The sequence below is a fragment of the Neovison vison genome, chromosome 8 (genome assembly GCF_020171115.1).
Source record: "Neovison vison isolate M4711 chromosome 8, ASM_NN_V1, whole genome shotgun sequence".
In the NCBI taxonomy this organism is placed as follows: domain Eukaryota; kingdom Metazoa; phylum Chordata; class Mammalia; order Carnivora; family Mustelidae; genus Neogale; species Neogale vison.
In genome coordinates, this window is record NC_058098.1 from 69826766 (window position 1) to 69840647 (window position 13882).

At 37.2% G+C, this 13882-nt stretch overlaps 1 protein-coding gene across 2 annotated transcripts in view; it reads left to right on the forward strand.

Annotated features, from left to right (window-relative positions):
- Positions 1-13882, forward strand: part of VWA3B (von Willebrand factor A domain containing 3B) — a 216163-nt gene that overhangs the window by 115118 nt on the left and 87163 nt on the right. For both annotated transcript variants that reach the window (XM_044263854.1, XM_044263855.1), the window contains exons 12-13: positions 2190-2320; positions 5412-5569. In XM_044263854.1, coding sequence (XP_044119789.1) covers positions 2190-2320; positions 5412-5569 — 289 coding nt within the window. The remainder of the gene's footprint in view (positions 1-2189; positions 2321-5411; positions 5570-13882) is intronic.

Consider the following 13882-nt stretch of genomic DNA (forward strand, 5'->3'; position numbering starts at 1 on the left):
CAATTGAAAGGAGAAATAGAAAAATACAGGATTATACTTGTAGAGTTCAACACATCTCTCCCAGCAAATAACAGAAACTACTAGATGCAAAATCAGCAAGACAGAGAAGATCTAAACAGCACAACCAACAAGATCTAATTGCCACAGATAAAATACTCCCCACCACAACAGCTGAATACAAACTTTTTTCTAGTGTTCATGATATACTTACTAAGATAGGCTGTACAACAGGTGATAAAACAAACCTCAGCTGATTTAAAAGCATTGACTATAATAGCTGAATTACAGATTAATTAATTACAGATTAATAGCCCAAGAGTCCATCAACTGATGAATGGATAAAGAAGATGTGGAATTTAATTCAGCCATAAAAAAGAATGAAATCTTGCCATTTGCAGTGACATGGATGGAGCTAAAGAGTATTATGCTAAGTGAAAGAAGTCTGTCAGAGAATGACAAATACCATATGATTTCACTCATATGTGGAATTTAAGAAGAAAATGAACAAAGGGGAAAAAAGAGAGAGGGAGGCCAACCAAAAAAAACCAGACAAACAAACAAACAAAAAAACCAGACTCTTAACTTTAGAGAACAAACCAGTAGTTACCAGAGAGGAGATGGCGGGGGTGGGGGGTGCAATGGGTGAAATAGGGGATGGGGATTAAGGAGCGCATTTGTTGTGATGAGCATCAGCTGATGTATGGAAGTGTTGAATAACTATACTAACTATACTGTACACCTGAAACTAATATGGCACTCTATGTTAACTAACTGGAATTTAAATAAAAACTTAAAAAAAATAATAAAAGCACTGAAACCATGGAGTTTGTTCTCTGACCATAATGGTATCAAATGAGAAGTTAATAATAGCATGAAAATATCTAAACACATGGAATTTAAACAACATAGTTCTTGATAATCCATTGGTAAAAGAGAAAGTCTCAAAGGAAATTAAAATTACTTAGAACCAAAAGAAAACAAAAACACCATATATCAAACTATGTGGGATACAGCTAACATAGTGGGAGTGAAATTTATAGCACTAAATGCTTGTTGGGAACAAGGAAAGTTACTGAATCAACAATCTGAGTTCTTACTCCAAGAAACTAGAACAAGAAGGACAAAATAAACCCAAAGCAAGCAGTAGGAAGAAAATAATATGGATAAGAGTATGAATCAATAAAATTGAAAATAGGAAAGCAATAGAGAAAATCAGTGAGAAAAAAAGCTGTTTCTTAAAAAAAAGAAAAAGCTTGAGAATTGATAACACATCTTGGAAGGCTGACAAAGACAAAAAGAATGGGGCTATCATATTAGATCTTATAGCCATCAAAAATATTATAAAAGGAATACAGTGAACAACTTTACATTCACATATTTGACAAATTAGGAAAAAAAGGTCCACTTCCACACAAAACAAAAACTACCAGAAATCAACCAAGATAGAATGGACAATGTGAATCACATTAAAATAAACATTTTTTCAAGAGAAATGAAAACAGATGTCCATAAGACTTGTACACAGATGTTCATAGCTTTGTTTATAATAGCCCGAGGATGTCTCTCAATAGGTGACTAAGTTTTGGTATTTGGTATATAGTCCAGTGCTACTCAGCAATAAAGATGAATGAAATACTGTTATGCTGAAAATAAATTTTAAAAAAATAATAAAAGAAAATAAAGATGAGTGAACTCTTGCTTCATGCTGCAACATGGGTGAATCTCAAAATAATTATATGAGTGAAGGAAGCTGGACAAAGAATACATACTGTATGATTCCATTTATATAAAATTCTAGAAAATCAAAACTAATGTATAGTGACAGAAGGAAGATGAGTAGTTGATGAGGAATTGGAGGGAGATGGGTTTTGGGGTATGGAGGGTAGCAAATTTACAAGGGGGCCTGAGGAAACTTTTGGGAATGATGGATATGTCTGTTCTCTTGATTGCACTGAAGATTTCACAGGTGTGAATGTCAAAGCTTTTCAAATGGTACACTTCACATGCGTTTGGTTTATTGTATATGAGTTATATTTCAATAAAGCTGTTTATTAAAATGGAATACTATGAGAATGACATGAAATCCTTTAATTCTTCTTTTTCTCATATAGTTGGCTTTCTGTTAGAAATGTTTGAAATTTGAACTCTTTTATACAATTTTACAATATATTTACATCTTATTTTGGCAGAATGAAGATTTGACTCTTTTAATTAAGGAAATGGAGCAGGGACAAAGTGACCTGGAGAAGGTACAAGACCTTTATTCAGAGTCCTTAATCATGGATTGGTGGTACAATGGAGAAAAGGAAGGGGGCAATAAGTGAGTGTGCCAAAGCCCCTGTTTTCCTCATCACTGGGGTCCTCTCGGATGCTCTGCTCACTCTGCTTGACACCTCTTCTTTCTGTAGTACTTTTGGGATTTCCTTTAGTGTAAAGAATCATATAGCATAGGGTGCCTGGGTGGCTCAGTGGGTTAAAGAATCTCATAGCATGATTATGTTAGAATTTCTCTTAAGAAAGGAGAAGGCATAATCTAATAATTTAATTATCTAACATATGGCTTAAGGAGGCCACATATTTACCTTTATATGTAAGTTCTAAAATCTTTGCGTGGCACTTAGAACAGTGTTAACAGTTTATCTCCACTCTGTGGATGGGCCCCCCAACCCCAACAGTCATAGAACACAGCAGGAGTGCTGTGTAGGGCAGGAGAGTGGACTCAGGGATTAAGAGGCCCAGGGGTCTGGACTTCACTCTGTGTGATGTTGGTGAATCCCTGACTTCTCTCCAAACCTGTCCATTGATGAGTCTTGGTTTCCTCTTTAAAATGGCAGTTATGGTGGTAGGATTTGGGATAGATATGTCTCAGGTCTTTTTCTACCCTATATTCTAATATGTCTCTAATTAATAATTTTTAAACAAAAATCAGAACCACTGCGACACTCAGAAAAGGTGTCAAATCTTATTAAAACAATTTAACATCGTACAGATACTCAAATATCACAGCTTCATATAAATACTCTATCAGGAGGATGTCTTTTTATTTTAAAGCATGATACCTAATGGAAAGAAGTTAAGAATACATTTATTAGGGCCACCTGGGTGGCTCAGTGGGTTAAAGCCTCTGCCTTCGGTGCAGGTCATGATCCCAGGGTCCTGGGATCGAGCGCCACATCGGGCTCTCTGCTCACAGGGAGCCTGCTTTCCCCTCTGTCTCAGCCTGCCTCTCTGCCTACTTGTGATCTTTGTCTGTCAAATAAGTGAACAAAATCTTTAAAAAAAATACATTTATCAATCAGGATTTCATCTTCATCAGAATTCACTGTCTTCCTGTTAGCAAATTAAGAATTAATATGGGCAGGGAGCAGGGCATGAGCAATGGAATCAGTAAAAAAAGATAAATGTTATACTGGGCCATCTCATAATGAGCTATTACAGCATTATTTTTAAAGTATTGGAAAAGCTCAGATACAACTTCTAAATGCAGAGAATTTGCACAAATAAACTAACAGACAAATAAATGGGCAGCACCTCAGTGTGAATTACCCTCTGTACCTTACCAGCCATTGTTTGGAAGTTGGCTTAGTCAGTTGACTCTATCTGCCATTCATTGAGTAGTGGATGCATTCTTTTTTTATATTTCTTTTTTAGGGGCTGGATAAGGCAGGTTCTGGAGTCATGCAGAGAAGTGTTTTAATCCAGGCTTCCTACCATTACATGTTGGGTAAATTTAGGCGAGTTACTTAACCTTGTGGAGCCTCAGTTTCCTGATCTACAGCATAGGAATAATGGTAGTCAGAGGGTTTTGGGGGAGATTAAACGAGGTTATGACTGTTATATAATAAGAGTTCTAAATTAACATAAAGAAAGAATAAAGCTCAATGCCCCGTTCTACAGGTAGCATGCGTCTATCCTTAGAACATTAGGGGGGCGCCTGGGTGGCTCAGTGGGTCAAAGCCTCTGCCTTCTCCTCAGGTCATGATCCCAGGGTCCTGGGATCGAGCCCTACATCGGGCTCTCTGCTCTGTGGAGAGCCTGCTTCCTCCTCTCTCTCTGCCTGCCTCTCTGCCTACTTGTGATCTCTGTCAAATAAATAAATAAAAATGTTAAAAAAAAAAAAAAGAACATTTGGAAAAGTTAATTCACTGATTTAACTACACTCAAAAACAAATTGCCTTATTCTTGCTTTCTACCAGGTGAAAAACATTTCAGCCGCCAATCTCCTCACTCTTCCTTTCTTTTTTTTTTAATTTAATTTTATTTTTTCAGTGTTCCAAGATTCATTGTTTGTGCTCCATGCAATACGTGCCCTCCTTAGTACCCACCACCAGGCTCACCTAACCCCACACCACTTCCCCTCCAAAACCCTCAGTTTGTTTCTCAGAGTCCACAGTCTCTTATGGTTTGTCTCCCCCTCCGATTTCCCCCAATTCACTTTTCCTTTCCTTTTCCCAATGTCCTCCATATTATTCCTTATGCTCCACAAGTAGGTGAAGCCATATGATAATTGACTCTGCTTTGTTTATTTCACTCAGCATAATCTCCTCCAGTCCCTTCCTTTTTTTTTTCCCAACATTGTGGAGTACAGACCATGTGCCAGGCAAACTGGGGTGCACAGATGAATACAAACCCAGTCCCTTCCATCACAAGATGCACAGTGTGGTGGGGCATACAGACGTACATGATTATGGAACACTGGGGGTGGTCTACAAAGTAGGCAGTCAGGTCGAGGGTGAAGGAAGGAGGCCATGCTTTACAGTGTTGGAGCAGGAAATTGTTCTGGAAACTTTCCTTTCTGTGGTTGCTATGTTCAGAGCTTCAGAAAAGATAGATCTGGGAGGATTCTCAGGCATTTCTAGGGCCCCTCCTGGCCCCAGATCTTCACAGGAGTGGTTTCCTGTGATCTGATATTGGCACAGGGGTCCAAGGCAAGGATTTCTCTTCTCTGGCTTTTGTAAGAGCTAGCTATTGAAACTTTTGGTTAGAGAAAGGGGTTTCCGTAAGGCTTTCTGATTTACAACTGGCTCTCCCTTATGTTAATTCTCACATCAGTCCCATAGAATCAGTGCACCCCTGAATTTCCTGCAGTTTTTAGAGGAGGAGGAGGATGAAGTTCAAAGACTGAGGGACTTTTTACCATGTCCACACAGCCAGAAGGGAACAGAACTGTGATGTGAGCCGTATCTAATGACTCCACATCAGGGCCCCTGATGTGGGGCACTGCTTCTGCTTTGGGTGGGGAAAAAGATTATTCTTGAATTAACTAGACGACAGGAGGCCCCCTCCTTTAGTTTGTAGCATTCAACATGATTTTATTGATCTAACTCTGCCTTCTTGATGGAAATTTTGTCTTTTTCTCTCTCCTCTTATTCCTCTTTTTTTTCTTCTATTTTTTGTCTAAATCAAAACAGGCATCAAAAAGAAATCTGTTCTATGGTTTCAACCCCAGAAAAATGTGCAAAACCTCATTCTGATGTCAAGTCAACACCAATGTCATCCCTAAATATGTTGTACTTACCAGAGGATCTTTCAAATCAAAAGATTCAGAAAAAGAAAGTCCTTCATGCAGGTATCAGTGAACAAAATGGTTTGATTCTCATTATAGGTTTTCCTTCAATGCAAGAAGGTAAAATAAAACTAAATCCACGTAATATTTTAAAAGGAACCTAAACCTGTGGGATTTTTTTGTTTTGTTTTTGCTTTATTGACGTATAATTGACCCAAACATTATTTTGGTTTTAGGAGTATAACATAATGACTTGATATTTATATATATTGAAAAACGATCACCACAGTAAGTCTAGTTATCATCTGTCACAACACACAGTTACAAAAACATTTATGATGAAGACTTTTAAGATCTGTGCTCTTAGCAATTTTCAGATATGCAGTAAAGTATTAACTATAGTCACCATGCTGAATATTATATCCCCATGACTTTATTTATTTTATAACTGGAGGTTTTTATCTTTAGACCCCTTCTCCCACTTTGCCCACTTCCCCATTTCCGGCAACAATCAGTCTGCTCTTTGCGTCTATGAAATTGGTTTGTTTTTTGTTTTTTGGTTTTTTTTGTGGGTTTTGTTTTAGGATTCCACATATAAGTGAAGCTATATAGTATTTGCCTTTCTCTGTCTGACTTATTTCATTTAGCATAACGTACTCACAGTCCATCCATCCGTGTTGTGACAAATGTCAAGATCTCTTTCTTTTTCTAGCTGAATCATATTCGTGTGTGTGTATTTGTAATATGTATATATATTACATCTTTATCCATTTATTCATTGATGGACACTGAGTTTGCTTCCATATCTTCACTATTGTAAATAATGCTGCAGTGAACATTGGGGTACATACATCTTTTTGAGTTAGTGCTTTTGTTTTCTTTGGCTATATATCCAGAATTTGGCTATATATCCAGAATTGCTGAATCATATGATAATTCTAATTTTTTGAGAAACCTCTATACTATTTTCTAGAGTGGCCACACCAATTTACATTCCTACCAGCAGTGCCCAAGGGTTCCCTTTTCTTCACATCTTCACCAATACTTGTTATTTGTCTTTTTGATTCCAGCCTTTCTAACAGGTGTGAGGTGATGTCTTCTTGTGGTTTTGATTTGCATTTCCTTTTCATTTTGTTCATTGTTTCCTTCATTGTGGAGAGCTTTTTATTTTGATATAGTCCCAATAGTTTAATTTTGCTTTTGTTTCCCTTTTCAGAGGAGATAGATCTAAAAAAAATGTCTCTGTAGCCAATGTCAAAGAAATTACTGCCTCTGTTTTCTGCCAGGTGTTTTATAGCTTTAGGTCTCAACATTTAGGTCTGTAATCCATCTTTTGAGTTTATGTTTGTTATAGTGTGAGAAAGTTGACCAGTTTCATTCTCTTGCATGTAGCTGTCCAGTTTTCCTGGAACCATTTGTCAAAGAGGCTTTTTCCCACTCTATATAATCAACTCAAATAACCCTGTGCCATGGATTATTTGACTATAAAAGTGTGGGTTTTCTCGGACTCTATATTCTGTCCCATTGATTTGTGTGTCTGTTTTGTGCCAGTAGCATTCTTTTTGATATGTGTAGCTTTGTGCTCTTGCAATCCAGAATTGTGATGCCTCCAGCTTTTTCTTTTTCAAGATTGCTTTGGCTATTTAGGGTCTTTTGTAGTTCCATACAAATGTCAGTATTATTTGTTCTCTAAGAAAAACATTTCTGGTATTTTGATAGGAGTTATATTAAATCTTTAAATTGCTTTGGGTAATATGGACATTTTAACATTATTTGTTCTTCTAATCCTTGAGCAGGGAATATTTTACCACTTGTGTCATCTTCAATTTCTATTATTGGTGTTTTATAGTTTTCAAAGTATAGGTCTTTTACCTCCTTGGTGATAAGTTTATTCCTAGGTATTTGATTATTTTTGATGTAGTTGTAAATGGGATTGTTTTCTTTCTTTTAGCGACTTCATTATGAGTGTATAGAAATGCAATGGATTTCTCTATGTTAATTTTGTATCCTGCAATTTTACTAAATTCTCTTACCAGTTCTAGTAGTTTATTGGTGGAGTCTTTTGGGCTTTCTATATAAAGTATCATGTCATCTGCAAATAGTGAATGTTTCACATCTTTACCAATTTGGATGCCTTTTATTTCTTTTTGTTATGTAATTGGTCTGGCTAAGACTTCTAGTACTACATTGAATAAAAATGGTGAGCTTGAGCATCCTTGTCTTTTTCCTGCTCTTAGAGGAAAAGTTAATCAATTTTTCACCATTGAGTATGGTGTTAGCTGTGGTTTTTTCGTATATGGCTTTTATTATGTTGAGGTATATTTCCTCTAACCCTACTATGTTGAGAGGTTTTTATCATGAATGGAGTTTTTATCATTTGTGCTTCGTCAAATGCTTTTTCTACATCTAATGAGATGATCCATACAGTTTTTATCCTTTCTCTTTTTAATGTGATGTATCACATTGATTTTTGAATATTGAAACACCTTTACATCCTGGGAATAAATCCCATTTGATTGTGTTGAGTGATTTTTTTAATGTTTTGTTGAATTCTGTTTGAAAATCTTTTGTTGAAAATTTTTGCATCTATATTCATCAGTGATACTGACCTGTAGTTGTCATTTCTCATAGTGTCTTTATCTGGTTTTGGGTTCTTTTTATTTTTATTCATTTATTTTTTTTTTCTTACCATAGCACATACCCTCCCTATGTTCATCACTCAGCCACCCCATTCTTCCCACCACCCACCCCTCCAGCAACCTTGTTTGTTCTGAGATTAAGAGTATCTCGTGGTTTGTTTCCCTCTCTAGTTTCATCTTGTTTCATTTTTTCCCTCCCTTCACCTATGATCCTGTCTTGTCTCTCAAATTCCTCATATCAGGGAGATCATATCATAATTGTCTTTTTCTGATTGACTTATTTCCTAGCGTAATACCCTTTAGTTCCATCCATGTCATTCCAAATGGCAAGATTTCAGGGTTTTTTTGATGGCTGCATAGATTCCATTGTATATATATACCACATCTTCTTTATCCATTCATCTAGGCTCTTTCCATAGTGTGGCTGTTGTGGACATTGCTGCTATAAACATTTGAGTACAGGTACCCATTTGGATCACTACATTTGTATCTTTAGGGTAAATACCCAGTAGTGTGATAGCTGAGTCATAGGGTAAGCTCTTTTCAACTTTTTGAGGAACCTCCATGCTGTTTTCCAGAATGGCTATACCATCTTGCATTCTCATCAAGAGTGTAGGAGGGTTCCCCCTTCTCCGCATCCTCGCCAACACCTGTCATTTCCTGACTGGTTAATTTTAGCCATTCTGACTGGTGTGAGGTAGTATCTCACTGTGGTTTAACTTGTATTTCCCTGATGCTGAGGGATGCTTAGTACTTTTTCATGTGTCTGTTGGCCATTTGGATGTCTTCTTTGCAGAAATGTGTGTTCATGTCTTCTGCCCATTTCTTGATTGGGTTATTTGTTCTTTGGGTGTTGAGTTTGATAAGTTCTTTATAGATTTTGGATACTGGCCCTTTATCTGATATGCATTTGCAAATATCTTTTCCCATTCTGTCAGTTGTCTTTTGGTTTTGTTGACTGTTTCTTTTGCTGTGCAAAAGCTTTTGTTCTTGATGAAGTCTCCATAGTTCATTTTTCCCTTGTTTTCCTTGCCTTTGGCAATGTGTCTAGGAAGAAGTTGCTGAGGCTGAGGTCGAAGAGGTTGCTGCCTGTGTTCTCCTCAAGGATTTTGTTGAATTCTTGTCTTAACATTGAGGTCTTTCCTCCATTTTGAGTCTATTTTTGTGTGTGGTGTAAGGAAGTGGTCCAGTTTCATTCTTCTGCTTGTGGCTGTCCAGTTTTCACAATACCATTTTTCCATTGGGCATTCTTTCCTACTTTGTCAAAGATTAGTTGACCATAGAGTTAAGAGTCCATTTCTGGGCTCTCTGTTCTTTTCCACTGATCTTTGTGTCTGTTTTTGTATGAGTAGCATACTGTCTTGATGATTACTGCTTTGTAATAGAGCTTGAAGTCTGGAATTTTAATACCCCAATTTTGGTTTTCTTTTTAAACATTTCTCTGGATATTCAGGATCTTTTCTGGTTCCATTTAAATTTTAAGATTATTTCTCCCCTTTCCTTGAAAAAAGTTGATGGTATTTTGATAAGGATTGCATTAACTTGTAGATTGCTCTAGGTAGCATAGATATTTTCACAGTATTTGTTCTTCCGATCCATGAGCATGGAATGTTTTTCCATTTCTTTGTGTCTTCCTTGATTTCTTTCATGAGTATTCTATAGTTTTCTGAATACAGATTCTTTGTCTGTTTGGATAGATTTATTCCTAGGTATCTTACGGTTTTGGATGCAATTGTAAATAGGATCGACTCCTTAATTTCTTTCTTCTGTCTTGTTGTTAGTGTATACAAATGCAACTGATTTCTGTGCATTGATTTTATATCCTGACACTTTACTGAATTCCTGTATGAGTTCTAGCAGGTTTGGAATGGACTCTTTTGGGTTTTCCACATAAAGTACCATATCATCTATAAAGAGGAAGAGTTTGAATTCTTTGCAGATTAGGATGCCCTTTATTTCTTTTTGTTGTCTGATTGCTGAGGCTAGGACTTCTAGTACTATGTTGAATAACAGTGATGATAGTGGACATCCCTGCCATGTTCCTGACTTTAGGGGAAAAGCTCTCAGTTTTTCCCCATTGAGAATGATACTCGTTGTGGGGTTTTCATAGGTGGCTTTGATGATATTGAGGTATGTACCTTCTATCCCTAAACTGTGAAGAGTTTTCATCAAGAAAGGATGCTGTAGTTCCCTTTTATGAAGATGACACTGAAAGCTAAGAAAGAAGCCCCTCCTCCTTCCAAAGCCGAAGCCAAAGCAAAGGCTTTGAAGGCCAAGAAAACAGTGCTGAAAGGTGTCCACAGACACAAAAACAGAAGATCCGCACATCACCTATGTTTCGATGACCCAAGACTCTGCGTCTCTGACGGCAGCCCAAATACCCTCAAAAGAGCATCCCCAGGAGAAACAAGCTTGATCACTATGCCATCATCAAGTTCCCCCTGACTACTGAGTCAGCTGTGAAGAAAATAGAAGACAACAACACACTTGTGTTCATTGTGGATGTCAAGGCCAAGAAGCACCAGATCAGACAGGCTGTGAAGAAGCTCTATGACATTAATTTGGCCAAGGTCAACACCTTGATCAGGCCTGATGGAGAGAAGAAGGCATATGTTCACCTGGCCCCTGACTATGATGCTTTGGATGTTGCCAACAAAATTGGGATCATCTAAACTGAGTACAGCTGGATAAATCTAAATACATTTTTTTCATGATAAAAAAAAAAAAGAAAGAATGCTGTAATTTGTCAAATGCTTTTCCAGCATCTATTGAGAGTATCATATGGTTCTTGTTCTTTCTTTTATTAATGTATCACATTGATTTGTGGATGTTGAACCAACCTTGGACCCCAGGAATAAATCCCACTTGGTTGTGGTGAATAATCCTTTTAATGTACTGTTGGCTAGTATATTGGTGGGAATTTTCACATCTGTGTTCATCAAGGATATTGGTCTGTAATTCTCCTTTTCAGTGGGGTCTTTGTCTGGGTTTGGGAGCAAGGTAATGCTGGCCTCATAAAATGAGTTTGGAAGTTTTCCTTCCATTTCAATTTTTTGGAACAGCTTCAGGAGAATAGGTATTAATTCTTCTTTAAATATTTGGTAGAATTCCCCTGGGAAGCCATCTGGCCCTGGCTCTTACTTGTTGGGAGATTTTTGATAACTGCTTCAATCTTCTTACTGGTTATGGGTCTGTTCAGGTTTTCTATGCCTTCCTGGTTCAGTTTTGGTAGTTCATATGTCTCTAGGAATGCATCCATTTCTTCCAGATTGTCAAATTTGCTGGTGTATAGTTGGTCAAAATATGTTCTTATTATTGTTTGTATTTCTTTGGTGTTGATTATGATCTCTGCTCTTTCATTCATGATTTTATTAATTTGAGTCCTTTCTCTTTTCTTTTTGATAAGTCTGGCTAGGGGTTTATCAATCTTATTCATTCTTCCAAAGAACCAGCTCCTAGTTTTGTTTATCTGCTCTACTCTTCTTTTTGTTTCTATTTCATTGATTTCTGCTCCAATCTTTATTATTTCTCTTCTTCTGCTGGGTTTAGGCCTTTTTTTGCTGTTCTTTCTCCAGCTCCTTCATGTGTAGGGTTAGGTTGTGTATTTGAGACCTTTTTTGTTTCTTGAGACAGGTTTATATTGCTATATATTTACCTCTCAGGAATGCCTTTACTGTGTCCCTAAGATTTCAAATAGTTGTGTTTTCATTTCCTTTGTTTCCATGAACTTTTTAAAATTTCTCTTTAATTTCCTGGTTGATGTGTGCATCCTTTACTAGGATGCTCTTTAGCCTCCATGTGTTTGCATTCTTTTCAACTTTCCTCTTGTGGTTGAGTTCTAGTTTCGAGGCACTGTGGTCTGAAAATGTGCAGGGAATGATCCGAATCTTTTGATACTGGTTAAGACCTGATTTGTTTCCTAGGGTATGATCTATTCTGGAGACTGTTCCAGTTTCACTTGAGAAGAATGTGTATTCTGTTGCTTTGGGATAGAATGTTCTAAATATGTCTGTGATGTCCATCTGGTCCACTGTGTCATTTAAAGCCTTTATTTCCTTGTTGATATTTTGCTCAGATGATCTGTTCACTTCAGTGAGGAGAATGTTAAATCCCCTACTATTCCTGTATTATTGTCTATGTGTTTCTTTGATTTTTTTCTTAATTGGTTTATATAATTGGCTGCTACCATAGTAGGGGCATAGATATTTAAAATTGTTAGATTTTCAGCATGAAGGTTCCTCAAAAAGTTGAAAATATAGTTACCCTATGACCCAGCAATAGCACTACTGGGTATTTACCCTCAAGATACAAATGTAGTGATCTGAAGGGACACATGCACCCAAATGTTTATAGCAGTAATGTCCACGATAGCCAAACTATGGAAAGAACCTAGATGTCCATCAATAGATGAATGGATAAAGAAGATGTGGTATATATATACAATGGAATACTATGCAGCCATTAAAAGAAATGAAATCTTGCCATTTGCAACAACATGGATGGAGATAGAGGGTAATATGCTGAGTGAAATAAGTCAATCAGAGAAAGACAATTAACATATGATCTCCCTGATAAAAGGAATTTGAGAGGCAGAGTGGGGGGTTTGGAGAGTAGGGAAGGGAAAAATGGAACAAGATGTGATCGGGAGACAAACCATAAGAGACTCTTAATCTCACAAAACAAACTGAGGGTTGCTGAGGGGTGTGGGGGAAGTAGGGATAGGGTGGCTGAGTTATGGACATTGGGGAGGGTATGTGCTATGGTGAGTGCTGTGAAATGTGTAAGCCTGATGATTCACAGATCTGTACCCTTGGGGCAAATAATACATTATATGCTAATAAAAATAGTTAAAATAATAAGCTAAATAAATTTGTTAGATCTTCTTGTGGGACAGACCCTTCAAGTGTGACATAGTGTCCTTCTCATCTCTTATGATAGTCTTCTGCTTAAAATCTAATTTGTTTGATAGAAGGATTGCCACCCCAGCTTTCTTTTGATGTCCATTGACATGGTAAATTGTTTTCCACACCCTCACTTTCAATCTGGAGGTGTCTTTGAGTCTAAAATTAGTTTCTTGTAGACAGCACATCGATAGGTCTTGGTTTTTTTTATCCATTCTGATAGCCTGTGTATTTTGATTGGGGCATTTAACCCATTTACATTCAGGCTAATTATTGAAAGATAAGAATTTAGTGCCATGCATTATCTGTAAGGAGACTGTTACTACATATTGTCTCTGTTCCTTTCCAGTCTATGTTACTTTTAGGCTCTCTCTTGCTAAGAGAGGACCTTTTTCAATATTTTCTGTAGGGCTGGTTTGGTGTTTGCAAATTCTCTTAGTTTTTGTTTGCTCTGGAAGCTTTTTATCTCTCCTTCTATTTTCATTGACAGCCTAGCTGAATGTAGTATTCTTGGCTGCATATTTTTCTGGTTTAATGCTCTGAATATATCATGCCAGTCCTTTCTGGCCTGCCAGGTCTCTGTGGATAGTCTGCTGCCAATCTAATATTTCTACCATTGTATGTTACAGACCTCTTGTTCTGAGCTGCTTTCAGGATTTTCTCTTTGTTTCTGAGACTTGTAAGTTTAACCATTAAATGATGGGATGTTGGCCTATTTTTATTGCTTTCAGGGGGAGTTCTCTGTGCCTCCTGGAATTTGATGCTTGTTTCCTTCCCCCATATCAGGAAAGTTCTCTGCTATGATTTGCTCCAATGTACATTCTGCCCCCTCTCTC